The following is a 27,031-nucleotide window of genomic DNA, read 5'->3' on the forward strand; positions in this document are numbered from 1 at the left end:
AACAGGGCTGGGAAGGAGGAAGACAGAAGGAAAAACAAATGGATATCCAAGCGAGGGGGAGAAAGAACAGGAGGACCAGCTGGGAAGCAGCCCCACAGACAGGAAAGCCACGGCAGAAAAGGAGTGACAGTCCATTTGAAAAGCTCCGGCATCCAGAAATGCTATTAAAGGGTAATTCTTAGCAATGACATTACAGAGCCACTCTTCCTGGCTTTGCCAAATATAATTATCAGGTCCTTCTGACATTCCCAGGAGGCAAAGCCATTCATTTCCCCCGGCCCGGACAAAGTGCTGATGTGATTGATCTGACACGGTGGAGATTGCTGACAGCTCAAATGCACGCCCCCACCATGCCACCTCTCCTCCGAAATCTTTCTAAAAAAAAAAAAAAAAAAAAAAAAGCCAATGCATTATAGAATTCTGCCTATCTGAAAAATTCCTACAATATTTCCTACCCTAACAGGGTATGATCCCATGTTTGGTTTTTGTAAAGGGGCTGCACTAAGCAATACATGGGGACTATAACAGCCCCCTCTCAGCCAATACTCCTTTATACAACATGGGACATTTAAAAAAAATAAAATTTGCGGATGCCAACTAGCTAGAAAAGAAAGCTCAAGGCAAAGAAATAATCTTTTCTGATCTTTCTAGCACAAAGTCATTATAAGAGATAGTGATTGACATGCCACCAGCTGTGATGGAGATGATAATGGCAGCAGAGAAAGTAGCAAAGGAGTGGGGTGACAAGGACCCAGCAGGGAGGGGCTAAGGTGTCAGATGAACAGGTAGGGGAGGCAGCACAGGCAGCTGAAGAGGCCGAAGTGAGAGCAAAGAGGTGACAGCTAAAGAGACGAGAGGAGGTGCTGGTGTTTGAAGGAAGCTGAGTGGGAGGCAATTGCACTGGTTTGTGTGTAGGTCTCCCTTAAGACAGGTCACAGCCATAAATGCATCCTTCCTTCTTTTATTTCAAGAGGCAGCATCATTCTTTCAGGTACCTAGCTTTAAACTTTACCCTTTCTTTCCAACAAAAGCAATCAACTAGCCAATTCTGCTTCTATTTCTGCACTGCCCTTCACATAGGTGTCCCTAGTGTTTACTACAGCCTCCTCTAGATCCCCCTATCATCTCATCCTAAGCAGGGTCAAACCCTCCTAGCTCGTCACCTGGACCTCAGTCTTCCCTAAACTCAGTTCCATCTTCTCATCTTCCTCCTGGAGCACAGTATGGATCACATTACTGCCCAATATGGAAATTCCCCATGTTCTCAGTGCCTCACAATTTTGTCTCATCATCTTGAATAGTCGGTGGGCCCTTGCATCTAGTGAAGTTCCTCTCCTTTCCAAAGCTCCACCTGCCAAAATGCCAACTCTAAAGATTTAGCTCAAGTGCCACTCCCCCAGGAGGCCTTCCTTCAAGTCTCTTTGCTCTCTGCTGAGAGCTACAAATACACTTGAAGACACAACTGATCGAGCATATGACGGCTGTACACAAGCCTTCCCTCTCCTACTCAGCTGTGTCCATGACTTGGCAGGGCAGAGGACGGTGAACTGTGTCAACATTTATCTGTCAATTCTCAAGCACCAGTCAAGAAATGGTCATTGCTTTTCCATCTCCAGTAACTAACTGCTCGAAAGTGAAATGAATTGGGATGGACCTGTTCTTGAATGGAGACTCTACAAGTACCCTGTAGATGTGATTTAGCTCTCAGGATATAACAAATCCACAATATAGCTTTGAGGGATGGGGCAGGGGCAGGCAGGTAGAACTATTTTTTTTTTTTCAAGTTGAGACCTGGGACTGAGATTCTGCTTTGCCATTCGATAGTTATGGGCTGGTGCCACGTGGTTCTTCTCTGAGCATTATTGCCTCACTCTACAGGACCTCATAGGATAAATGATCAAATGAGACACATTTCTGAACTCCACCCGAGTGGTTCTCAATCCAAATTATGTATCATGATCCCCTAAAAAGCTGCCCAACACTATAGCAGACCAGGCCCCAACCCAGGTCACCTGAATCAGAATCATCTGGTAGCAGGACCCAGTGGGATTAATTATTTAGTAAATACTGTTTCTAATGCATAGCCAAGGTTGAAAACTACTGTTAGAAACTCATAAATACCACTAACAGTAGAACAAGGTGCTTTAGACTGCCGGCTTAATTATCCTTGATTTGTTCAGTTAGGAATTTGTTTGACGCTTTTATAGTTCCATTTTGTGTGTGTTTTAGATTATCATTTGTGTGCTTATGTGGTCAATTCTGAGCAAATAATACCCAGTACACAGCTGTACACAAAAAATACCTACCCCCCCCCTTTTTTTTAGAATACATAAAAACATTTCGGGCCCTCTAAATCCTTGCCACCCAGAAGTGTGGTGACCAGATAAGCAGCACTGGAACAACCTGGGTGCTTATGAGAAGTGCAAACTCCCAGGTCCAGCCGTAGAGTCTGCCTAGCAACAAGCTTTCCAGCTGGATGGACAGGTGAAGCAAAGGCAAATTTTTCTCGGTTCACGCCTGTGTTCCTTACAGGGCGAGATGAAATGGAAGTCAAGTTCCAGCTGCCATAAACCACTGAACTTTGTGACTTGACTCAGATGCTTCTTCACTAAAAGGGTCATCTGGTAAAATCTGAGTTAGGAACACAAATCCTTACCAGAGGATCCTAACTTTCAAAGAAAACTAGTCTTCACAGGGCTCCTTTCTTTAAATAACCAGCTCCTCTAAGAGATTTAATAGAATAGTGTACAAAACACAATGATTCCCATTTGTTTTATGCATATATAATGAGTATATGTGTACCTTACTGAACTTACAGTCCCTAAGACCCAAATTCTAAAATTAGGAAGGAAGGAAGCTTAGTCAAAGCAGTAACCTATTGACCCATGCTCTTGGACAATTATGATGTTAGCAGTCTCCATCCAAGACTGTGGAGACCAAACTATAGTCAAGAAGTTGTAGCAAATTCTGAACATTCAACCAGCTCCCTTGTTGTTTTGTTTGTTTGTTTGTTTGTTTGTTTTTTGAGAGCAAAGACCATAGCCAAGGATTAAAAGGAGTCCCCCAAGGTAACGGAGCAGTTGAGGCAGAACTAAGTTCAGAAGGCAGGCCCTGACTCCTAGTCCTACACTCTCTACATGGCCTCTGCCACATCTATTCCTCCTTCTTCCCTCAAATAATGGCCTTGAAATTTCATCCTCAGGAACTGTTCACCAGCCTTGGCATTAAAGTGTCACTTTTGCTTCTGCCAGATACTGCTATGCCCAACTTCCAGGGCTGTTTTTAACACCGGCTACGAGGAGAAGCTACATCACAGCTCAAACAAAATATCCACTTATCAATCCATATTTCCACATATGTTGGTAATGGCTTCTTAGAAAGCCCAATGCTAACCGCATGATGTAAACTACATAGCGTGACTATTAGCTAGCACCAGGAGCATGGTGAGGGAAGGAGCTTTATGTGGCTAAAGATTAGCGGCAAGGGCACCCATGAACTCAGTGGTGTAAGTAGGCAGGAAACCTGAGAGGGAAGGCCAAAACAGGAGCACAGTAGGGAAGGCAGCACCTTTAAATAACATACACAGTGTGACTATAAAATTGCAAGTCTTCTTTTAATAAAACAGACATAACAGAATGTAGAAATCTAAATGAACATTTCTCCCTCCAAGTAGCTACATCCTTAGTTCCCGGAGAGCTACCTTCGTTGGCGGCATTATTTGAACTCCTCTTTGGGAAAGACCTTACAAGGCAGCTCAGGAGCCACAAGAGAAAACATCCTTCCAAATGTTGGGCTGTTTAAAATCAGAAAATCCACACTCAGAGGAGGCCACTGAAAAAAAGGAACAAGGTGCTACAGCCCTCGAGGTTCTCCAGAGACCTCGAGTAAGTGCTGAGCACCAGCTTCGCCGCCGGGGAAACGTGGAGTCTCCCGGGACAGCCACGCTCCACCGGAGGGCGTTCGTTGCGGCAGAAAAGTTCTGCTGTCCAGATTAAAAAAAAAAGAAAAAAAAAACCCAAAAAATTCAGCCACACTCCTTCATAGTCACACTTACATTTGGTAAAAAAAAAAAAAAATACAACAACACTCACACATGGTTCTTGTAGGAATTCTAATTAGGAGACATTACATTCAGAATTATAGCACTCATAGTGATAACGTTCAGAAGACTCTAACAGCTTCTTTGCCACATAAGCAGTACAGAAGGTGCAGCTGTTTACCTGAATGCATTTTTTTTAAATAAGTGACTACTACCACTCTAAGTGTCCTAATTGTAGCTCTGTTACAGGTTACTGACCGCAAGTTCATGTTCCAGACTTTCTTTGCCAACACAGATTAATCACAAGAGAGCCACCCTCACAGTCTTAGGGTGAATTGGGAAAGGGCCGGTTAAATGAGGAAACAGGCCACTCCTTGGTAAAAGTTTGTAGTTTTCTTTCCCAATACATCTTCTTTTTATTGAGAACTTCCATTTTTATCCTGTGTTCCTCCTCTGCCATCTCACACTCTCGCTCTATCTGCTGGATTTTGGCCACATGCACCTCATTCATTTGTATCAGCTGCAGTTGTAAGATGGACATTTGTTGATGGTGTTCTTCCTCATGCATCTTTTTTAAAGCACCTTCCTGAGAGGTTTTGCTCCTGTAGTTTTTATTGGCTGTTATTCTGACAGCTGAACACGAGGGTTCAGGTTGAGAGGTCCCCTCACATACTGGAAAATGTATGAACTCTTTCTCATCATCGCACAGTTCTCTATTTGAAACAGCAAATGATTCTGAAAAACAGTAGCAGAAAACATACGTTCAAAGATTTTACAGGCAGCGAGTAAATCATCCTATTTCAACAACAGGGTCCCCCATGACAGGATAGATCTGAAATAGCACCCGCTTTGGCCTGCGTGTCTGTAGGAAACCTTGCAACAACACCTGACTTTTTTAAAACCCATAAATCCAAGGCAATTTTCCCTGAAGAAGCAGTGATAAAAACTGTTTCATCACGTCACTTCTAGAACTGCGGACTACAGGAACAGTGGTCAGAGACTGTGCATATCAGTCAAGAATCGATCACCTTGTTATGTTGATAGAAGTTCTAAAAGGCAGCGAGCACAACTCCGAAAGAGCAGGAGACCACGGTACAAGGCCAACAGTGGGTTTTCAGATTAAGTTCTCCCTCAGTCTGATCCCCCTTTCTCATTTTCCTGTCCAGCCATGAACACATGTCCCACGCCCACAAGGGTGCCATTGCTGTTTCCTGGTCACTGCCCTTCTCCTGGGTAGCTATCTCATAAATGTTCTTCCTTGGACAATGAGTCTGCACTCCCTGCCTTAACTTCCTCAGCATGTCATGTCTTTTCAGTCTCCTACATATGGCTGTTACCTCTCACATGCCATCTGGGGATAAATTTTCAGATCCAAAGACACTTTTCAATGTCCATCTTATGTAACCTCTCCCTAGCACTTGACAACACTTTCTGAATTTTGTTTTCCTCTGTTAGCTTCTGAACCACCGCTCTCTCCTAAATTTTCTACGGCTTCCTCTTCGATCGCGTCTTCTCCTGACACCTTTTGGGGCTCAGATTATTGCTCCACCCACTTCCTTCCTTTTAATATTCCCTTGAGGTTCATTGGCTGCTTTCAATCTACCTAAAGAACCCTCACAATCTGGTCCTAACTCTCCTTTATCTTTGACTCACTCTCCAAAATACCCTGTGCACCTGTCGATCCTGACACAAGCTATTCACACGCTTAAAGGCCATGCTTTTGTTCATAATTCTCACTCACTGTTCCCTAAGCCTGAAGTTGGGCTTACTATCTGTCCTCCCAACTCACTCGAACACACAGACTCCAATCTCCCTTTTCCCACCTCCCCCCTAACTGCTACTTCATTCAGGATCAATGCCACTTGCTCTGTGAAACCTCAGCTCTATGCTAACTCTTTGGGTACAGCACTTAACACATACAGGGTGGGGGTTACAGTTATTCACATGAGAAATAATACAATAAGTAATAAATACGAATACAAGAATAAACTGTACTGCACATACAACTGTAAACCTCCTGTTGCCCCTCCCCCCCATATTAGTATTATTTTGGGACTACACTTTATTTGTTTCTGTTATCCTTGGCACCATTGCCTTTGCCTAGCACACACAGATGCCTGGTAAACATTTACTGGACGAAGCCTTGAACAAAAGGGGTAAAGAGACTATGGATACAAAACGATGCCATTTTTTGGTGGTGCCATGTTTGCACCACTATTTTTATGGGGCAATGACATTAGTATCAATTAGAAGTTTCTATAAGAAAACCACCAAATCCACTAACCCACAGCTTCCAGCTGTGTGGCCAAGGCTTTCTTGGGAAGCTTTACACTTCCGATACTGAAAATTGTCTTGTTGGAGAAAGGCATTATCAATTTATTCATAGAGTTCATTACATTTTTATACCCTCTCCATTATTCCAGAAAAGGGGGTGCTAGGGATGTTGATGGCAACTGGCGGAAGCCTAACTCATAATAGTCTGTTAATAAAAGGAAAATGGCGGCTGTTAGATTATTTCACTCCAAGGGGTTCAGTAACAAGCATAACTAGTCCCTGATGAAGGTTAAAAAAAAGGTAAAAATCTTACTTTTGAAAAAGAAGGTTAAAAAGAGTACATCTGTGTCATCAGAGATAATGGAAAGGTCTCTCTAAAGATCTTTCCCAACTTCAGTGGCTCCAGCCTTTTCTAGATGTCCTTCCTTAATGCTGCTACTGCCTTCGGAGCCTCCGCCTGGCAGAGCACTCGTTAAAGCTGATGGTTTAACTACCACCGCTTCAGGTCTCTGAATACTCTGAAGACAGAGGCTAGCTCTTAGTCATCCTCTGAAAAAAGCCAGCCCAAAGCCCGGTACACTGCGGGGCATGCCAGACATGTGGCGGGGATGAACTGGCTGCAGTGGGTTGCATCCCTCCCAACACAGCACCGTCAGGTAGAGAGAGCAGTGTTCTGAGTGCTCAGCCGAGGCTGGGGACAAAGGAATGGGAAACGCTAAGAATAGGGTCCCTCAGATGTAAGCATCAATTGTAAAGAGATTACCTCATCTGTTTTCTTTCTAGTCATAGATCTGAAGTACCTAAAAACTAGACACATTAGATTTCTTTTTTTTAGGTACCTTTAGCCTCTTTCTTCTTGATTTCTTTCTAGAGGATACTCCCGAGTTCGTGCCCTCACAATTACTCCCCTCTCCCAGTATCTAAATGCTCATTTTTATCTTGACAATTCTAGGCTTTAGGGATATGATGACAGTGATGATGTTAATGACAGCAGCTATTATTTCTAGGTAGCTAACCAGGTGCTAGGCTAGTACTTTACAGGTATTACTACCTCATTTAATCTCCACAACAACCCTCTGAAGGAGGTGTTATTCTAGAAAACCAAACACAACATCCAAGGTCATCTGGCTAGTTGAAAGAACCAGAATTCCATTCTAGGTCTTCATCATTCCAATCCAAGCTCATCAATGACAACACCTAGCCTCCTGTTACTCCACTTGCTCAGCTGATCACTTACGTGTCTGAAAATACAGCCTCCAAGTTATGTCCACAATAAGACCATCCACTGATAAGAAGACAGATGTATGTTCCAGATTTTGATCTCCAGATTTCTCTTTAGAGCTATGAACATGAAGACAGTTCAAGTCTGGGAGCAAAAAAATGACTGTACTTTAAAACTATTCTTTTTAGTTTGCATGTGTGCTAACCTACACATTTTAAGGGGAAATAAAATCTAGGCCTGTTAAGAAGACTCTGGCAGAAGCTGGGGCTTAAAACTAGAGCAGCCCAATGGAGTACCTAATTAACTTTCACACAAATATTAGCTCCGACAAATGGAAGCTAGCGTTCAGATGGGGAGAACCTTCTCTTAATTGGAAAAAGACTACCCTGGGAATGGCAACCTGCTGCAAACAAACACCAGGTAATCTCTCTCCCAGGTAAAACAAAGCTACCCGAAGTAGAAAACAACTCAGTCTTGTGCAAAATGGATATGAAGGCCTAAGGGCTTTCCTGGGACAGGAGAACACAGTCAAGGGAGTGTTCTTTCATTCGGGCAATTGGAAGAGATTTAATATCAGCAGGAAAAACCTACTATAGCCGTAAAAGAACGGGAAAGAAACTGTGTTCAGGCCAAAGCCCAGCTCTTCTCAACAGAACAAAGGGAATAGGACCAAGTGGTAGAATGAATAAATAATGTGTAATAGATGCACCAACTAAGCGAAACAAATTAGACTTATACGCTGCAATGGGAATAGATCTTAAAAACGTTATTCTAAATGAAAAAAAAGGCAAGAAAATGGTATCTTTAGCACAATTTTAATGTATGTAAATTAAAGATATATGCACACACAAAACAGCAATGCATGCTTTCAAGAACAAGTGAGAGAATGTGCAACCGCATTAGAATCATTAAGGGATAGGGAAAGAGAATGAAAATGCTGAAAGGGGATAAATAGGGAATAAATATATAAGTAACACAAAACAGGGCTTTTCAGTGGAGCTAGTGTGCCATGACTGGCAATATAACCCAGTCCCCTGTACTTGAACTCTTACCCCAAAAGAATAGGATTGGATTAAATAGCGATCATAGTGGAATTTATGAAGGAATGTTAGTGTTACTTTATTATAGGTTTAAGTATCGCATTTGCATTATTTAAATATAGCTTTATAGTAAATAACAGCATATGAAATTAAATATAAGTTCTCTTAAGATATTTGAACACTACCCTAAAGCTCAGTTTGCTTAAATATATTTGACATTTAGTCATCCTATCCTCCTGATCACTTCCAGCAAATTCTGTGGTTTCCCTTAGTTTGTTCTTCAATCCTATTCCCCAATGATATCTCTCACTTAACTTAAAATGGAAGGTAAGTGTCAAAGTCAAATTATCACATATCATAAATCTGTAGAATATATAGTGTTTTAATCTATTTAAGGGGAAAATACAGGCTTTTTTGAAAATATATTTAAGTGTTAAAACATATTTTAAAACTACTGTGTTCAAAGGCAGATGTGAGAAAGTCATTAACAAAGCTAATAATATCCAGGGTACCATGATGAAGATGACAACAATAAAATCATGTTACACACACACACACACAAAAATTGTTGGAGGGAGGCCAAAAAAAAAATTGTTGGAGGGAGGCCTCTAGTGGAATACTGCTAGGCTCCATCCTGGTTAACAAACTCCAGCAATTCTCTGAGTCCCTACTTCTGTAACAGGTACTCTGTAAGGTGTTAGCACAGTGCTGTCCTAGAGAAATACAATACAAGCTACACAGGTGGGTTTTAAATTCTCATGTGCCACATTAAAGAAATAAAACTAATTGTAGTAAAATACCTTTCCATCCCATATTTCTAAAATATTATCTTTTCAGCATGTAATCAATATACAAATTATTAGTAAGAGATTTACTTTTCTTTTTCTTTAGGTGCTAAGTCTTTAGGATACCATGTGTATATTGACAGCATGTCTCAATGTGATCTACCCACACTGCAAGGGTTTACTAGCCTGATATAGCTGATTGCTACTGTGTCAGACAGCAAACACAGTGTTAGAGATACTAATTAGAGTAAAACACACACGCACCCACACACGCGCACGCGCGCGCACACACACACACACACACACACACACACACACTCCGTGTGTCAAAATACATGTGATGTAATGAGAGCCATAACCCTATTGCAGATTTTCAACATTTTTCCCACCAGGACCCAGAAGAAATGATTGACAGTTGCAGCTTTCTTTGTATTTCCTAAAAGTAAATTACATAAAAATGAATTGAGCCCTGGCTGGTTGCTCAGTGGTAGAGCGTCGGCCTGGCATGCAGGAGTCCCGGGTTCGATTCCCAGCCAGGGCACACAAGAGAAGCGCTCATCTGCTTCTCCACCCCTCCCCCTCTCCTTCCTCTCTGTCTCTCTCTTCCCCTCCCGCAGCCGAGGCTCCACTGGAGCAATGTTGGCCCCGGCGCTGAAGATGGCTCTGTGGCCTCTGCCTCAGGCGCTAGAATGGCTCTGATTGCGGCAGAGCGACGCCCCAGATGGGCAGAGCATCGCCCCCTAGTGGGCTTGCCAGGTGGATCCCAGTCAGGGCTCATGTGGGAGTCTGTCTCTCTGCCTCCCTTCCTCTCACTAAAATAAAATTTAAAAATTAAAAGAAAGAAAAAAGAAAGAAAGAGAAAAAAACTGAAAGAGTTCCAGTGCTTTATCTACTGGTGTTAACAGATTACTTTGGACACATTTCCCAACTGAAAAAGTATCATGGTTCTCCAGTGCCCTCCAAATCTCACCTGGATACAGGAACAGGTAGCATTTGGCTATACTTTACCAGCAAAAAGAGAAGTCTCAAGTGTCATTTATGTACAAACATCCAATATAATATCAATCTCTTTTACAAGTTAGTGTCTAGCAATGTCACTATACCTTGAGAATCCATATTTATTCCCTTCTTGCTGGAAATTTATAAATTATGAATACATGAATTATATCATTTCCTCCAAAAAGAAAGAGAAAAACACTTATGTGATGAACTTTCTAGATCCTGCTCTAGAATTTGAAAATGGGGAAATGACACTGTCCTCTTTGAATAACCCTATGAAATCAATACACAATAGTACAGACCAAAGGTTTGCAAAGTGAACTAACAGCAGTCCCCACCAGCATCTTCCTCAGCAACTCTCCCAGGGAACACAAGCAATCTGAAAAGCAGCCTTCCTGACTCACCTCCCTCCCTCCCTCCTCCAGTACCAGTACCTTCACTGCCTCTCAGCGAAAGGTTGGCTCCAAGACCAGCAAGACGGAGAGTGACTGAAGCTACAAACATCTCCAAAACAAGGACACTGTCAATAAGCAGTGGGCCCCATCCCCACAGAAGCAGTAATGTGAAGGGGCAAGACAGAGAGTTGGCAGTGCCCATATAATCACTGTTCACTGGAAGGTACGGTGGCTTGGGACTCAAGAACCAAAATTCAGACACAGGTTTCCTACACCAGAAGATGATGCATGATGTTCATGATGTTCACCACTATGGCTCCCTGGACTTAACCTCGGTCAAATGATCAGCAAGCAAACTTCTGACTGTAATTTAGGTTCCAGGATAGTCTACCTATATAACAACAACAACAATAATAATAATAATAATAATAAACTAATCACAACATGCATACAGTTCATTTGATTATTATCTTTTTTACTCTCCATGGATAACATTCTGTGACTTTTAATTAACTAGTCCCTCAGAGCTCAATCTACTCTGGGGACACCAATAAGTGATTTCTCATCCTGTAAGCCCCAAATCAGATTTTTCTAGGTAACTGATTGCTGGGTCTGTGGAGCACATTTGAACAGCCTTCTGGCCTTTCCAGGAATTAAGTGTGTCTTTTGCAAACTATAATGAATCTTTATATAAACTGGCCATTCTCATCTTAAAAGAGGCAGGAACTATTGACAATTTATCTATATGCATTTTCCCACCCTCCTCTTGCCTGGAGACATTTCAATAGCCCCGTAATTTCAACCTTTAAAACTGTGACATACTAGGCCCTGGCCGGTTGGCTCAGCGGTAGAGCATCAGCCTGGCGTGTGGGAGTCCTGGGTTCGATTCCTGGCCAGGGCACACAGGAGAAGCGCCCATCTGCTTCTCCACCCCTCCCCCTCTCCTTCCTCTCTGTCTCTCTCTTCCCCTCCTGCAGCCAAGGCTCCATTGAAGCAAAGATGGCCCGGGCGCTGAGGATGGCTCTGTGGCCTCTGCCTCAGGCGCTAAAATGGCTCTGGATGCAACAGAGCGACACCCCAGAGGGGCAGAGCATCGCCCCCTGGTGGGCATGCTGGGTGGATCCCAGTCGGGCGCATGCGGGAGTCTGTCTGACTGCCTCCCCATTTCCAGCTTTGGAAAAATGGAAAAAAAACAAAAAACAAACAAACAAACAAAAAAAACTGTGACATACTATCATTACTTTCTTGATTATATGACAATCTCTCCTGCCCTTAGAAGTCTATGTAACATAGTTTTCTCCTTTCAATGAAAGTACTGTATATTAAAACCAAAATGATTTTTCCCCGAGAATTTCTCAAGTTCCCTAGGGTGCTACAAACCAAAACTGTAGATCACAATATTATAATGGGTGGAATGCTGGGTTTTAACCTGGGTGAATGATAATTGGGTATTTGTTCTATTAGTATCACAACTTTTCTTAATTCTGAAATAGTTCACTTTTTTAATGTGGCTTTTGAATGGCTTAATGCAGTGCTTTGCACATTATAGGTCCCCAAAAATCTTTTAAAAAGATTGAGTGAAGGAAATCAAACTTCAGACAAATCCACTTTAATCTATTTAAGATAGGTTAAGATAAGCAACTAAGGTACTTCATTAACAACAAGTATATTAATGTAGCATCTTAGTTTTCCCTATTCTTTCTTTTTTTTTTTTTTTTTTTTTTTTGCATTTTTCTGAAGCTGGAAACAGGGAGAGACAGTCAGACAGACTCCCGCATGCGCCCGACTGGGATCCACCCGGCATGCCCACCAGGGGTGAGGCTCTGCCCACCAGGGGGCAATGCTCTGCCCCTCCGGGCGTCGCTCTGCCGCAACCAGAGCCACTCTAGCGCCTGGGGCAGAGGCCAAGGAGCCATCCCCAGCGCCCGGGCCATCTTTGCTCCAATGGAGCCTTGGCTGCGGGAGGGGAAGAGAGAGACAGAGAGGAAGGCGCGGCGCAGGGGTGGAGAAGCAAATGGGCGCTTCTCCTGTGTGCCCTGGCCGGGAATCGAACCCGGGTCCTCCGCACGCTAGGCTGACGCTCTACCACTGAGCCAACCGGCCAGGGCAGTTTTCCCTATTCTTAAGCAATTATAGATACAAGGGCTCTCTGTAAGAGAGCTCTGAGAGAGATAGCACCAGGATATAAACAGGTACTTTTGTTTTTATGTACTATGTGACTTGAATATGTAATCTGGAGATTTTGAATTAGGAAAGTCAAGTTCAATATGAAAGTTCCTTTTTGTAAAGAAGTCCCTTAGAATGAAGGATTTTAAAATTCTAAGATGGCCCTGGCCAGTTCGCTCAGTGGTAGAGCGTTGGCCCAGCGTGTGGATGTCCTTGGTTTGATTCCCAGTGAGAACACACAGAAGAGACCATCTGCTCTTCCAGATGGTTGCTCCCCTCCCCCTTCTGTGTCTCTGTCTCTGTCTCTGTCTCTGTCTCTGTCTCTCTCTCTCTTCTCCTCCTGTAGCCATGGCTCGATTGGTTTGAGTACCTCAGCCCCTGGCACTGAGGATGGTTCCACTATATAATATATAATAGCAGTGAAAGTGCTAAAAATAGCTCAGGTACAAGTATTGGCCCAAGACTGGCAGAACATCAGCCCCAATCGGGGGTCATGGTGTGGATCCCGGATCTGGGCACATGTGGCAGTCTGTCTCTCTATCTCCCGTCCTCTCACTTGGAAAAGAAGAAAAAATAAAATAAAATAATAAAATAAAACAAAACTCAGGCCCTGGCCAGTTGGCTCAGTGGTAGAGCGTCGGCCTGGCGTGTGGGGGACCGGGTTCGATTCCCGGCCAGGGCACATAGGAGAAGCGCCCATTTGCTTCTCCACCCCCCCCTCCTTCCTCTCTGTCTCTCTCTTCCCCTCCTGCAGCCAAGGATCCTTGGAGCAAAGATGGCCCAGGCGCTGGGGATGGCTCCTTGGCCTCTGCCCCAGGCACTAGAGTGGCTCTGGTCGCAGCAGAGCAACGCCCCGGAGGGGCAGAGCATCGCCCCCTGGTGGGCGTGCTGGGTGGATCCCGGTCGGGCGCATGCGGGAGTCTGTCTGACTGTCTCTCCCCGTTTCCAGCTTCAGAAAAATACAATAAATAAATAAATAAATAAAATAAAACAAAACTCAAAGGTTGAAGAGGTACCCCCGTGAGAACATGCACACAGGGCTCAGGAGCCAATACCTTGGGCTGCGGCGTCAGGGTGGTACTCGGGCTCCTCCTCAGGAGGGCTCTGCAGGAAGTAGAGCTGCTCGGGCAGCATGCTGGCAATCTTCTCCTTCCCCAGCACGTGGGTACTCAGGAGGGGGCTGACACTCCGCTTCACCTTCTCTCTCCGCTCATGGGCCATAATCTTTTTGGTCCGAGCCTTGATGTTCTCCCAGCACTTCTTCAGCTGTTTGAAATCCCGCAGTGACACGCTTGGCTGAGAGTTGTACTCGTGGGCCAGCGCCTGCCAGGTCCGCTGCTTGAGGGCAATAGTTCGCGCATCACTTTTCTTACATTCCAGCACATATTTGTACTTTTCTACTAAAGCCAGCAGGATGCTCTTTTCCAATTCTGAGAAGTATTTGGCAGGTTTTATAATTTCGTTGTTTTGCATTTTCCACTCTCTTTCTCCTGGCCGTTAGCTCTCCTGCAAAAAGAAGTTTGAAACAATAATTATAAGCTCCAGCAATAAAAATGTCAGCAAATCACTTCAAGTTAATCCCTGACGTGATTCCCTTGTCTGAAATACAGTAGTACTTTCTTTTCTGTTAATGTTGACTTATCACGGTCTTAGGAAAACATTCAGAAGTTTACTGGGAATGGGGTTGTCCGAATAGGTCCTTTGTTGTAGGTCTTGGCCATTCTAAGAAAGTCGGCAAAAAAAGAAAGGTTGAACATCTTTTGTAGAACTTCAGTGTGGAACTCTAATTTTCTTAATTTATTTCATTTACTTCTGCTTCGTGTTAGGAAATTCATTATTACCTGAATTCAGATTATTAGGCAGTTTTTAAACTAAACAGCTTTCTGGCCCTGGCCGGTTAGCTCAGTGGTAGAGCGTCAGCCTGGCGTGCGGGAGTCCTGGGTTCGATTCCCGGCCAGGGCACACAGGAGAAGCGCCCATCTGCTTCTCCACCCCCCCCCCCCGTTCCTCTCTGTCTCTCTCTTCCCCTCCCACAGCCAAGGCTTCATTGGAGCAAAGTTTGCCCGGGCGCTGAGGATGGTTCTGTGGCCTCTGCCTCAGGTGCTAGAATGGCTCTGATTGCGGCAGAGCAACGCCCCAGATGGGCAGAGCATCACCCCCTGGTGGGCATGCTGGGTGGATCCCGGTCGGGCGCATGCGGGAATCTGTCTGACTGCCTCCTCGTTTCCAACTTAAGAAAAATACAAAAAAATAAAAATAAAATAAACAGCTTTCTCAGAGTTTTGTTACAGCTGAAGACAGAGAAGCCACTGTGTCACCCAATATAGTACATAATGTGAACACTGTCAATATCTCAGAATCACCAAGAAATCCCTCAAAACATCTGACATTTCCATCACAATGTATGTGACCTTGGATACATCCATGCTCTGCAGAACCTCAGTTTCTTCCTCTTTAAAATGAGGTCTTGGAGCCTGTGATCCTTAGGTCTAAAACCCACTTTTAGAAGTGTAAAATTCTATGTAAATGATTTATATAATTTTAGAGGTAAAAGGGCACTTAGAGATTGAGTCCAACACTTCTCTTTCTTTTCTTTTCTTTTTTTTTCCTGAACATTTCACACAAACGGAATTATACAATATGAGTTCTTTTGTGACTGGCTTCTTCCACTTCATACAATGTATCCAGGGTATATCTACCTATAGTATGTATCAATACTTTATTTTTTGTTGTCAATTGATATTCCATTTTATGAATGAAGCACATTCTGTTTATGTATTTATCTATTAATAATTTTTTTATTGAGATACAATTGCTATACAACGTTATATTCGTTTCAGGTATACAACATACCTGAACATCAACAAGGGTGATAAGTACACAAAGATGCATTCAATCATTCTTTTGATCTTTGTGCATGTTTGAGAAGTTCCATAACAAAATGATAGGGGATAAAAAGGCTGTGGCCTTTAAATTTAGGGTACATTAATTTCAAAGTCACACTTTTACAAGCCAGCTATTCACATACTATTACTGTAGATGTGGTCAGCTGAAATCTGTTAGACCTGAGGCTGGAGGGGACTTGGCCAGATCAGAGAGCTTTGAGATTGAGTCCAAGGAGTATAGGTCTCCACTATGCACCACTTCCTTCCAAAAGTTAAGGTTAGATGAAGTACTACTGTGATCAGTGTCTCCACGTACCAGAAAACCCTGTCTCACATTCATTCTGAGCACAGCCAGTATCAGAAATCAAGAGATTTAGATATATGTTAACAGTAGTTTGGCCTTCTGGTCTGGGGCAAAACTAAGTGAGGGAGCCTTTATCTTTGGAGATGTGTCTCTGTACTTCTAAATTCCCATGCCTTCAATGACATTGCTCTACTGTTCCTACAATGACTTAAGGCAGGTCCCTTCTTCCCCAAAGATCCAAAATTCATTTCTTGCCTTCACCAGTACTCCTGTTTCCTGTAAATCAGTGTTCCCCAAACTGCAACTTATTAACACACATCTCCTAAAATATATCTCTTCTGCATTGTCTCTATCCACCAAGATGTTTATGACTAACTTTACTTTCTATCGTTTTTATTATGAAATCAATAGGTATACTCAGTATTCTTAAACTACTCCTCCCAGAGCAGATTCTGATCCGATACCCAGGCCAGCTTCTCTGCCCCAGGACATGTCAATGTGCCTGCCTTTCCTCCTGCCCCACTCTTTTTAAGAATCACTGCTGTAAAGATTGAGAACCCGATTCACAAATGAAAAAGGGATTGTTCCCTTTTTTGTTCTATTATAAGTACTGCTATTTTATGTATTTTATAAATAGGTAACATATAAATATTCATAATATGTGTATATTTTATACATATACAATATATTTTTTTCCATCTTTGATTATTTCTTCAATTTAAATTCCTAGTGGAGGAATAGTTGCCACAAAAGATGCAAACACTTAAGACTTTTATTAAATCACCATCTGTCCTCTAGAAATGGTGTATCAATTTACATTCCTACTACATGAGCATGTCTGTTTCCCCACTTCATTTACTCTTGCTGTTAACATTTTTAAAAATCTGTGCCAACTGTGGAGGTGAAAAATGTCACCTCATTGTTTAATGATATATGAATTCCAGCTCTCAGGCAAATAAGCCACACTCTGACTGAACAACGTCCCTGTTATACTTGGTGGAATTCAAACTGCTTGGGATTAGTTCCAAGCAATTTAATAATTCTTCCTCACAATGTGTGCAGTACTACTAGCTGCCACCAGGTGGTGGTGGGCTCATGGGGAGTTTAAATTTACAAAAGATCTTGCACTTAGTGTTGCCGTTTGAGTCTAATAACTGCAATAGTAACAACAGATAACATTTACTAAGCCTTATATAGTGGGTTTGACCCTACGCTAAGTGTTTAATATGCAATATATCATTTAATCCTTCCCAAAATAGCTCCTGAGAGCATCATTTGTTAAATTACATTATTTTGTTAAAAAAAAACTTTAATAAATAGTACTAGAAGAAATTATACAACTGTTCTCAAAAGCAAATACTCAGAATTAACAACACCTGGGGACCATTAATAGCCTATTAACTAACTGTTATTTAATCACCAGCTAAGTAAATCCAGAGTTACCAATTTACTTTGCTTAATTTTGTAGAACAGCAGGCCTCTCTGGGCCATGTGGTTGCACTCTGCAGGGTTATAAAGAGATTCTGGTGTGAGCCAGTATACCCCAAAGGTCCCCATGGAGTCCCAGCAACCTCAGAAGTAGACTGTTTATCCCCACTAACTAATTATTATATCATTCCTATTTCCCAGATTAGTAAAGTGAGGCTCAGTAACTTGCCGGTAGTCTTCACAAAAAGTACGTGCAAGAATCAGGATTCCAACCAGGTCTTACTCCAGTGCCCTTACCACCCATTGCTCTGCTTAGTTCTCTCCTTTCAGACCTAGTGACAGCCTCTTAGTGCCTTTGCTCAAATTACACGTGAAATTACAGAGCAATCTAAATTGTCATCAGGGAAAGGTCACAGGGTAGAGCAACTTAGGGGAGCTGTGCTTGCTTCTCTCTGGTTCTACGTGGTGGCTCTTCCTCTCCCTGATTCTCCCCATCACCTCCTCCCTCTATGTCTCAAACCTTGGGTCCTTAACCCCCCACTGCCCACCCCAACCTAGGTGTACCTCTCTCACTCCAACCAGAGCGCTGAAATAATTTCCACTGTTGATCTGATAAGAATGTATGTTTGAAAAGTAACTGTAGGCCCTGGCAGGTTTGCTCAGTGGCTAGAGCATCGGCCCAACGTATGAATGTCCTGGTTTTGATTCCCAGTCAGGGCACACGGAGAAGCAACCATCTGCTTCTCTCCCTCTCCCTCTCCCTCTCCCTCTTCTCTCCCTTTTCTCCTCTCACAGCCAGTAGCTCAACTGGTTTGAAGATTGGCCCTAGGTGCTGAGGATAGCTTGGTTGGTCTAAGTGGTTGGCCTCAGGCACTAAAAATAGCTCAGTTTATTCGAGCATCAGCCTCAGATGGGTGTTGCCAAGTAGATCCTGGTTGGGGCGCATGTGAGAGTGTGTCTCATTATCTCCCCTTCTCTCATTTAAAAAAGAGAGAGATAGAGAGAAAAGAAAAGTAACTGTAGAGATAATATGGAGCTTTGAAATGGTCTACTCCTTAAAAGAATGCTGACATTCTGCTTGAGCACCTGACTGACAGACTTACGTAAACAAGCACTTCCCAAAGAGATCTCCAGGTAAAGCTTATTAATAGAAACTTTGAGGCTAGAAAGCACACCCTAGCTTAAAACTACTTGGCAATGTCCATAATTGATTATAGATGACAACATAACAAGCCTTCCCTGCTGCATAAGCTTTTATGAGACAGAGACTGGCCTTACCTACCCCCAACACTGCTCAGTACAGATCATCTTTTCTGTCTGAGGTTCTGCAAAACAGAGTGCCACCCCTTCTCATGCATGGTTGTAGTCCAACAAGCAGCCCAGTGACACTCATACTAGCGGGCCTTCAGCAAACATTTAATGAATGAATACATTCTGATGTAGGCATAAAACTGCCTACAAGGCACAAAACGAGCATCATGCATGAGAAAACAGTTAATACACTAAAAACTGCATTAAAAATAAAAATAGCAAAATCCAAATGCAATGGAAGTTCTCCCTTGGGTTAGGCAAAAGCCCATAGAACTAAACAAAAGAGAACAATTCCAATATGATAAAAAAACAAAAAGGGAAAAACTGGCACAATTCCCAAAACATTAACACTGACTCAACCACCAGAAGAGTGTAATAAGCACATTTAATAGCCACCTAATACAAAACGCATCGAATGTTTGTAACCCCCAAAATTCATGTGTTGAAGCCATAACCACCATCCATGGTGGCTATGTTTGGAGATTGAGTCCCTAAGGAAGAAATTAAGGTTAAATGAGGTCATAAGACTGGTTGGAGATTAGTGCTCTTAGAAGAGACACCAGAGAGCTTGCTCTCTCCATCCCCACCCACTCCAGGGCTTAGAAAGATGATATATGCCATGAGCACACAGAGAGATGGCAGCTACCTACAAGCCAAGAGAAGAGGCCTCAGAATAAAACCTACCTTTCACACATCTGGATCATGGAGTTCCCAGCCTCCAGAACTGGGAGAAATACATTTCTGTTGGTTAAGCCACCTAGTCTGTGGCAGTTTGTTATGGCAGCCCAAGCTGACTAATACACCATCTATGATATTTTAAGTCCATGAAAAGTCAAACTAAGTCCCAAAAGATGAGAAAAGGCTAGAGAAACTTGGCCAGATTTTACTTCTACTCTTCTTCCTGGAAAAAGAGTTCTTTGAAGTCAACACTCAGAATGGGAGCCAGGATTGAAGATCCGTGACATTGAGACCTCAGACTAATGTCAGGACATTTAATGAACTACTGCTTTCAAAGTGAAGTGAGATGAGCCAGAGACCTGGACACAGGAAACCTGGGCTCAGATCCTGACTTCAGAACTCACCTAGCTGTGCTCCTCTGGGCAAGTCAATTAACCTGCAACTCTTATCTGTAAAATGAGATTAATGCCCCCTGCTCTGCCTTATTCCATCCGCTCAGATGTCCTGCCATGGGAGTCAAGAACAAGCATAGACTAGAGTTTCAAAAAATTTAGTTCTTTCCACCCCTCCCGCCCTATTCAACTGCCTACAGTGGGGCAATTATCTTGAGGTTCATTTCGAGAGTGATTGCCTTCCTTTTCTTCTCACAAGAAGGAGACACAGATGGGTATTTCTGCAGACATGATAGGATGTCAAAACGCAAAATACAATACCCCCTCAAAAAACACTAGCAACACAATACACCGCAGAGTATCGATCGTTTACCACCATGATTGCCTGGCTGACAGGAGTCACTGCTCACTGCCGCTGTCCAGCGTCAAAAGAGGGTAACATACCGCAGATCACTGGCCCAGGAAAAGACCAGAATTTGACATCCCTAGTACAGTTTGCAACAGAGTGAACATCGTTTTCGCACCATCATAAAACTAAAAAAAGCAAACCCGTAAGTCAAAACATTATAAGTTGAGGACCATCTGTATACTCAAATACTTATTGGCTCTTTTATTTCATAGACACAGAATTCAGCAAGTATGTAATGAACTCCAGCCAGAGGTTCAGCACTTTCCCAAAATAAGTGAGAGATACAAAGACAAGCTGAACCCCATAGCCTGGAAGGAGTGTCGGCATGCAAAAACGTAACTAAAATGACAGGCACGCAGAAACAGACATCAGTATAGAGGATCAAACTCGCGGCCCGCGGGCCGCATGGGCCCGCCCACCAATTTTGTGCGGCCCGCAGACTGGCCCACAGATTAATCCACGAAGTTTGATTAGTCTGCGGGTCGCACAAAATTGGTGGGCGGGCCGCACGGCCGCGAGTTTGAGACCCCTGGGATAAATTGTGTTGGTCGTTCAGAGGAGGAAAGAAGTTATTTAAAGTCTTCATGAACAAGAGGACATTTGAGCTAAATCCTTAACAATGTAGAGGACATGAACAGAGAGAGTTGAAGGAGATCATTGAGATAAATAATTGATACGAAGAAAGGGCCTGGACTCTGAATGGTGATGATGTTCATGGAAAGGAAGAGGTGTGTACACCAGAGACTGTTTCTAAGCAAGAAATGACCAGGACATGTGTGTCCACACTAGGGTGAAGGATCAAAAGAAAACAGAGGCAAAGAGGATACATGAGGATGAACCGAGCACCAAATGTGCGGGCACCAGAGAGAAGAGCATTCCTTAGGCTCGAGGAAGGAACGAAGACATAACACACACCGCAGACTGTGGATGGGCTGGTGACAAGGCAGTGTGATACGCGCAGTGATGGAGATGGGTCACTGGACACTACTCACTACTCCAGGATTGAGGGGATCTAGAATAGGAACCCCAACTCCTACTAGAATTAGCACTAGCAGAGAACAGGGCACGGCTTGGGAAAAGACTGAAAGAAGGAAAATATGCAAAAAGAGTGGGTGAGTGGCAAAATGTGGCACCCACTCCCTGAAGGGAAGCCTGGCAACAGGTTATGGGTGGTCAATTCGCTCGAAAAGGATGAAAGGCTATTTCCTATTCTGGTCTGTTGACTGTCTCCTGACGCAGCATCCCCCAAACAACCGTTTTTGGGGGGAGCAACACAGATCCTAACATGCTAAAACTAAAAAGGGAACTCAGTCCAATCCTTTCACTTTACAGATGAGGAAACTGAGGCTCAGAGCAAAACAGAAGGTTTCTCAGGGCCCTCGAAACAGAGGAGAAACTAAGTGGGAAACTTCATTATTTATTCTAAGCCCTGACCCTGAATCTCTTTGGAAGCCTCTCACTATTAAGGTGCCCTTGTGCTAGGTACCCTCACACCTTCCCCCACTATCCCACTTCAAAACTCAAGGGCACTGCTTTCAACTCTGACACTCATACTGTGATGAGGCAAGTCCCCTTTCCTCGCTGACTGTCAATTTCTCATTTCTACATTGCAAAGTGAAAGGGAGTGTTCTCTAAAGTCCCACCCACCATTGGCAGCCATGGTAGCACCACCACAACATTGGTTTTCCTGCTACCTAATTTCCACATCTATGCCAAATATGAATAGATAGTATATATTTTCTGATTATTTATGAGGCTAGTGGAGCTACTAGCCAATGACAGAGAACAATGCAACAGAATAAAGTGATCCCAGCACTTTAGACAAGTTAAGGCCCTCACCTGGGTTTAATTCTGTAGGTTTAGTTCCAGGTGAAATGTCTAAAGCAAGTGATCAGCTCTTTTGTTTCCTATGGTCACCCTGGCACTTGAAGAATGCCGGTACACAGTAGGCACTCAGTAAATATTTGTGAAATATATGTTAAAACTAACCTGCTGGCCATTTGCATTTTTTACTAATTATATCTACATGTTCTGTCTCCTTTGATAAAGGATTTATCATCACAAAAATCCTTTCCTGGCTGCTTCTTGTAAATTCTATGTAATTGTATGCCAAATTTTTAAGAGTCCCACGATAACTGACGCCTTCACAATTTAATTACATCCTGAGGTAAGAGTAACCAGACCTGCCTGTTCCTGTGCGCACACCTTCCCGCACCTGCTAGGAAATGTTCAGAGCTGGCTCCCCAGCGTGGTCACTCACCTATGCCCTCTGTCTTCTCTCTTTCCTTCAGAGGGCTCTCCAGTCTGAAAACTGGTGCGGAACTTGCTTCCTCTAACGTGCTGCCTCCTCTTCCCCTTCACCACCCACTCCAGGCGGTCCTGTAACTTGGAAGTGTTTATTTGTACCCCCTATGTCTGAGTGTGACCGTGAGCAGAACCAGCCTGTACAGGTTTAAGGCAAACGCTCCCACTTCCGTCCTTCTACCTGCACAGTTCCCTCCATAATCATAAACCAGTAGACGATCCTTTAAAGCTCTGACCCCTTCTTTCCCCTCCCCCACAGCTCCATCCTAAGCCATCTCCCACTCCCACCCAGCCTTTCTGAAATACCCTTGGAATCATTATTAAAGTATTCTTCCCAGAAAGTGCCTTTACAACACAGAAAGTCCCCTGGGTAGGTGTTCCGCTACAGCCTGCTACTCTCTCTCTCTCTCTCTCTCTCTCTCTCATCTCTGAGGACTCTCTTCGCTACCTACCCCCACCACTTTGGCAACAACCATCAGTTTTAACTCTCTGGGCGAAGGGCACTACGTGTTGCCTATTATTGTAGCACTCAGAATCTCTGTGTACGGCAATCTATCCGTATCCTCTGAGGCTTGAACTCATCTTATTTGTATCTTTTGCACACAGTTGACCTTCAGTGTCCATTCAAAGAGAGTAGGGAATATCAGCCCCATCCTCTCTCCTTAACACACACACATTTCCAAGTTGTCTGCCGGTTACCTCTATCTAACTATCCATTATGGGCCCTCCAGAAATCTCCAATTCCCCATAGATAAGAGAAAATTGATCATTACCCTATCCCCAACATCCAGACTTCTGACTTCAGCCACATCAACTTAGCTCCTCAAAGCGGAAACTACAAGTGCTCTTCACTCATATGTGACCAGTAATCAAGATCTACTCTGTTTCACCTCAATGCCTATCTCTCCTCTCCTGCCCTCACCTCCCATGTCCGAAGTCAGGCCCAAGTCTCCCAAAAGGATCTCCTAAACCTCCAGTTCCTCTTCCACACAGCTACCAAAGAGATCTTCCAAACACAGGGATCATGCCCTAGTCCAGACTGTACACCTCTGACATCTCCCCCACTGCTTACGTGACAAAGTCCAAACTGCCCACATGACACTCAAGGCCTTTCCAGATCCGGTCCTGACTACAGCACCCTCTTCACTCCACCCCACCCAACCTTTCCCAAGTATCTTTCAACCCAGCCAGACTCAACTCACCTTCACGTCCTTGAACCTGCTGTGTTTTCCTGTCTCCGAACATGGGCTTCCTCTGGCTGGAATCCTTTACTCCAAAGTCCACCAAGGGCTCATTTCATCCCTCAAGATCCAGCCTCTGTGTCATTTTTGTGAAGATTTCCTCAACTAATGCTCCAGCTGTTATATTTACAACAGCTTCTTTCTAAAGTAAGTTTGAGTCGACTTACAAACTATGCCCACAGTGCAACTACTGTAGATTTTTTTTAAGAGGGAGAGACTATCAGGGCAAAGACAAGACAAGGGTAAAAAAAAAGACAGAAGTGGGGGGTAAGGTAGCAGTCAAAATCTCTATCCTGTCTCATACTCATCTTGTTGGAGGTAGATTAGCCCTGAGTTTTCTATCCAAAATGAGTTCGTTATTCCTCTGTGAGCTCACTGCCAGTTGTATATGAATGTCCAGCAACACTTCCCTTATTTTTTATAATTTGCTCTTTGTGTCCATCACTGTCCCTGGACTGGGAGATTCCTAAGGGAATACATAGTTTCTGATTCATCTTTGAGTCCCTCGTGTGACTCAGCACAGGACTGATACTCAGTAGACATTTGTTGAACAAATGTCACCATGGACAGGGCAAAGGGTGCTAGTGCTTCTTGAACTCTTTTTTTTTTTTTCTTTTCTTTTTTTTTTTTCTGTATTTTTTCTGAAGCTGGAAACGGGGAGAGACAGTCAGACAGACTCCCGCATGCACCCAACTGGGATCCACCCGGCACGCCCACCAGGGGGCGACGCTCTGCCCACCAAGGGGCGATGCTCTGCCCCTCTGGGGCATCGCTCTCTTGCAACCAGAGCCACTCTAGCGCCTGGGGCAGAGGCCGAGGAGCCATCCCCAGCGCCCGGGCCATCTTTGCTCCAGTGGAGCCTCAGCTGCGGGAGGGGAAGAGAGAGACAGAGAGGAAGGAGAGGGGGAGGGGTGGAGAAGCAGATGGGCGCTTCTCCTGTGTGCCCTGGCCGGGAATTGAACCCGGGACTTCTGCACGCCAGGCCGATGCTCTACCACTGAGCCAACCGGCCAGGGCCAAACTCTTTACCAGACATTTGAAAAAACATTGCTTTATCTTCACAAAACAATTACATGGCTAAGAAGTGGCAGAGCTAAATTCGAACCCCCTACTGTTTTGCTCTTCAAGCAACTGTTCTCTCCACTATGCGTGCTGCTCCCTACCTTTACCATGTATCCAGATAACTCGCCCCCCTCTTCAAGCCTGGTTTTAAAATCACCCTTCTCCAAGAGACCAAAAGCGAGCCTGAGTCTAACCATGACCTTCCACAACACTCCAGTAAGGAATGGTCACAGCCCAAGTCAGGAGAGAAGAGGATGCCTCCTTCAGAACTGAGCAGCCTGCACAGACATTCTGCAGACAGTGCTGTGAAGTCCTCAGTTTCTGCTTCTACGCCCTGTCCCCTGGTGCAAGATCTAGCCTTCTGGCCTTTCTTTTCCTTCTTCAGGTCTTCCCCATTCCAAAGTGAACCCCAAAATAATCCCCGCAGGCCCACTCTTCTCTAACCAGGTGGACTGTGTTCAAAACACACACAGTCATTACATCAATTAGGTTTCCATAACTTAATGTGTTATATCAAACTTTACGATTGGTGAGCCTCCCAATCTCATCAAACACACTAAAAGAATGTCAGGAATCACATGAGAAGGGACAATGACATTTTAGGAGTCCCCATCACTTGCTCTCGACCCATCTTAGTACATTTGGAGTGGCCTGAGAGAAAACACAACCTGTGTTCTCACCCCATCACCCCTCCTCCTGACTAACTTCCCCTCCCCCAAGCAGGATGCCTGGTCTCTAAGGACAGGATGGAATCCTGGTCCAGAGTGCTGCTGGGGTGGTGGATCCTGGTCCCTTCCTCCACATCCACTTCCAGAGCTTTGGAATCCTTACCTCTCCCCCCAATCCACCCTTGTCTCTGTCTGGCCCCAAACTGCCGCAGCAGACCTCAATCCTAACTCAGGAACTATGTTTTTGTATTACCATTCAACAATTTCCTTGGTAACACAACTGACTTCTCAGACATGCTGAATGAAATGCACCCCCCTGGCCCTGACATCTTACCTCCAGTTTTTACTATGTGACAAATATATTCCTACATCCCGTAACCACTTTACTGATACTGCAGGAACATTTGTAATCTCATTTGTTACTCCACCTAAGGAACACCTAACCTTCTGAATCAGAATAAGGAGACTAAATTCTTCACTGTTTCCTACTCCTAAATAAAGAGTGTTTGTGCAATTTACAGTAGCTCCATCATAGAGCCAGTTAGATGATTTAATTAGAGAACTCATGCCAACTGTTCAATGCCTAGGGCCTGGTACATAGAAACACTCAAATGTAGCTATTATCATTTACGTGCATTATTTACGTACCTTCTCTCCCACAATAGCACCTGGGGTAAGTATTACAACATGCACTGCACCCCTACCCCACCGCACCCCCATTTACAAAAGCAGAGCCAAAGCTGGGAGTCAGGGAGCTTTCCCAAGGTCAGGTGGGCACCAGTGTGAAGCTCGGCCCCCGGCCTCGGATTGAGGGACCCCTCCCATTACACCCTTGGATGGGACACAAGGGGTCTTAAAGGAGACAAGTATGGAAAAGCGAGCACTGTACCCAGCATATAATGGGGACGCCCGGATGGAAAGATCGAGGTACTGAGGATCAGATGGATTCATCCCAAGCGGCTCCCAGGTCCTGGGGTATTGGTTCCGCGACCCCGGGTGCTCCACTGAACCTCCCCGAGGTCCGCGCCCCGGGGCTTTGAACGCCGCAGGCCGACCCCACTCACCGAGTCCCAACGCGGCGCGCCGAGGCGGCCGCCGGGCCTGCAGGACAGGGGGCGCGGCGGCGCGGCCCGGAAGCCCGCCATGCCTGCCCGCGGTCCCCGCACGCCCGGCCCGCGCCCGCGCCCCCGCCCCGCTGCGGCCCGCCGGGCCGGGGAGCCTCCTACCTGCAGCGACTGCGCGGCGGCCGCGGCGACCAGGGGAGGGCCCGGCGAGGCGCGAGGGCGGGCGATTCGGCTCCTCTCGCAGGCTGGGCCGCCGGGAGGGCCGCGGGCTCCGGAGCGCCGGGCGGCGGCGGCGCGCCCCCGGCCGGCCAGGCCCCGCTGCGCGCGCCGCGGCCACAAAGCCCGGGAGCCGCCGCCCCCTCGCG

The 27,031-nt window shown here is 44.7% G+C and overlaps 1 protein-coding gene across 3 annotated transcripts; it reads right to left on the bottom strand.

Annotated features, from left to right (window-relative positions):
* Nucleotides 1-391: 391 nt before the first annotated feature.
* On the bottom strand, nucleotides 392-27,031 carry MSANTD3 (Myb/SANT DNA binding domain containing 3). Of its 3 annotated transcripts, XM_066367550.1 has the most exons (4): nucleotides 26,829-27,031; nucleotides 23,834-24,014; nucleotides 13,976-14,426; nucleotides 392-4,774 (listed from the first exon to the last, which is right to left on the bottom strand). In XM_066367550.1, the coding sequence occupies exons 3-4, from the start codon at nucleotides 14,391-14,393 to the stop codon at nucleotides 4,365-4,367; spliced, it is 828 nt and encodes a 275-aa protein (XP_066223647.1). In that variant the 5' UTR covers nucleotides 14,394-14,426; nucleotides 23,834-24,014; nucleotides 26,829-27,031; the 3' UTR covers nucleotides 392-4,364. The 3 variants fall into 3 exon arrangements, with proteins under 3 accessions (XP_066223647.1, XP_066223645.1, XP_066223646.1); XM_066367548.1 differs by lacking the exon at nucleotides 23,834-24,014 and having other exon boundaries at nucleotides 26,829-27,030; XM_066367549.1 differs by lacking the exons at nucleotides 23,834-24,014; nucleotides 26,829-27,031 and adding an exon at nucleotides 26,667-26,812.

The sequence above is a fragment of the Saccopteryx leptura genome, chromosome 2 (genome assembly GCF_036850995.1).
Source record: "Saccopteryx leptura isolate mSacLep1 chromosome 2, mSacLep1_pri_phased_curated, whole genome shotgun sequence".
Lineage (NCBI taxonomy): Eukaryota > Metazoa > Chordata > Mammalia > Chiroptera > Emballonuridae > Saccopteryx > Saccopteryx leptura.

Coding starts and splice junctions, on each gene's coding strand:
- MSANTD3 (XM_066367550.1), bottom strand. CDS start 14,393: ATGCAAAACAACGAAATTATAAAACCTGCCAAATACTTCTCAGAATTG. Junction 4,775..13,975: donor CCCTGACGCCGCAGCCCAAG/GTATTGGCTCCT, acceptor ACTGTTTTTCAG/AATCATTTGCTGTTTCAAAT.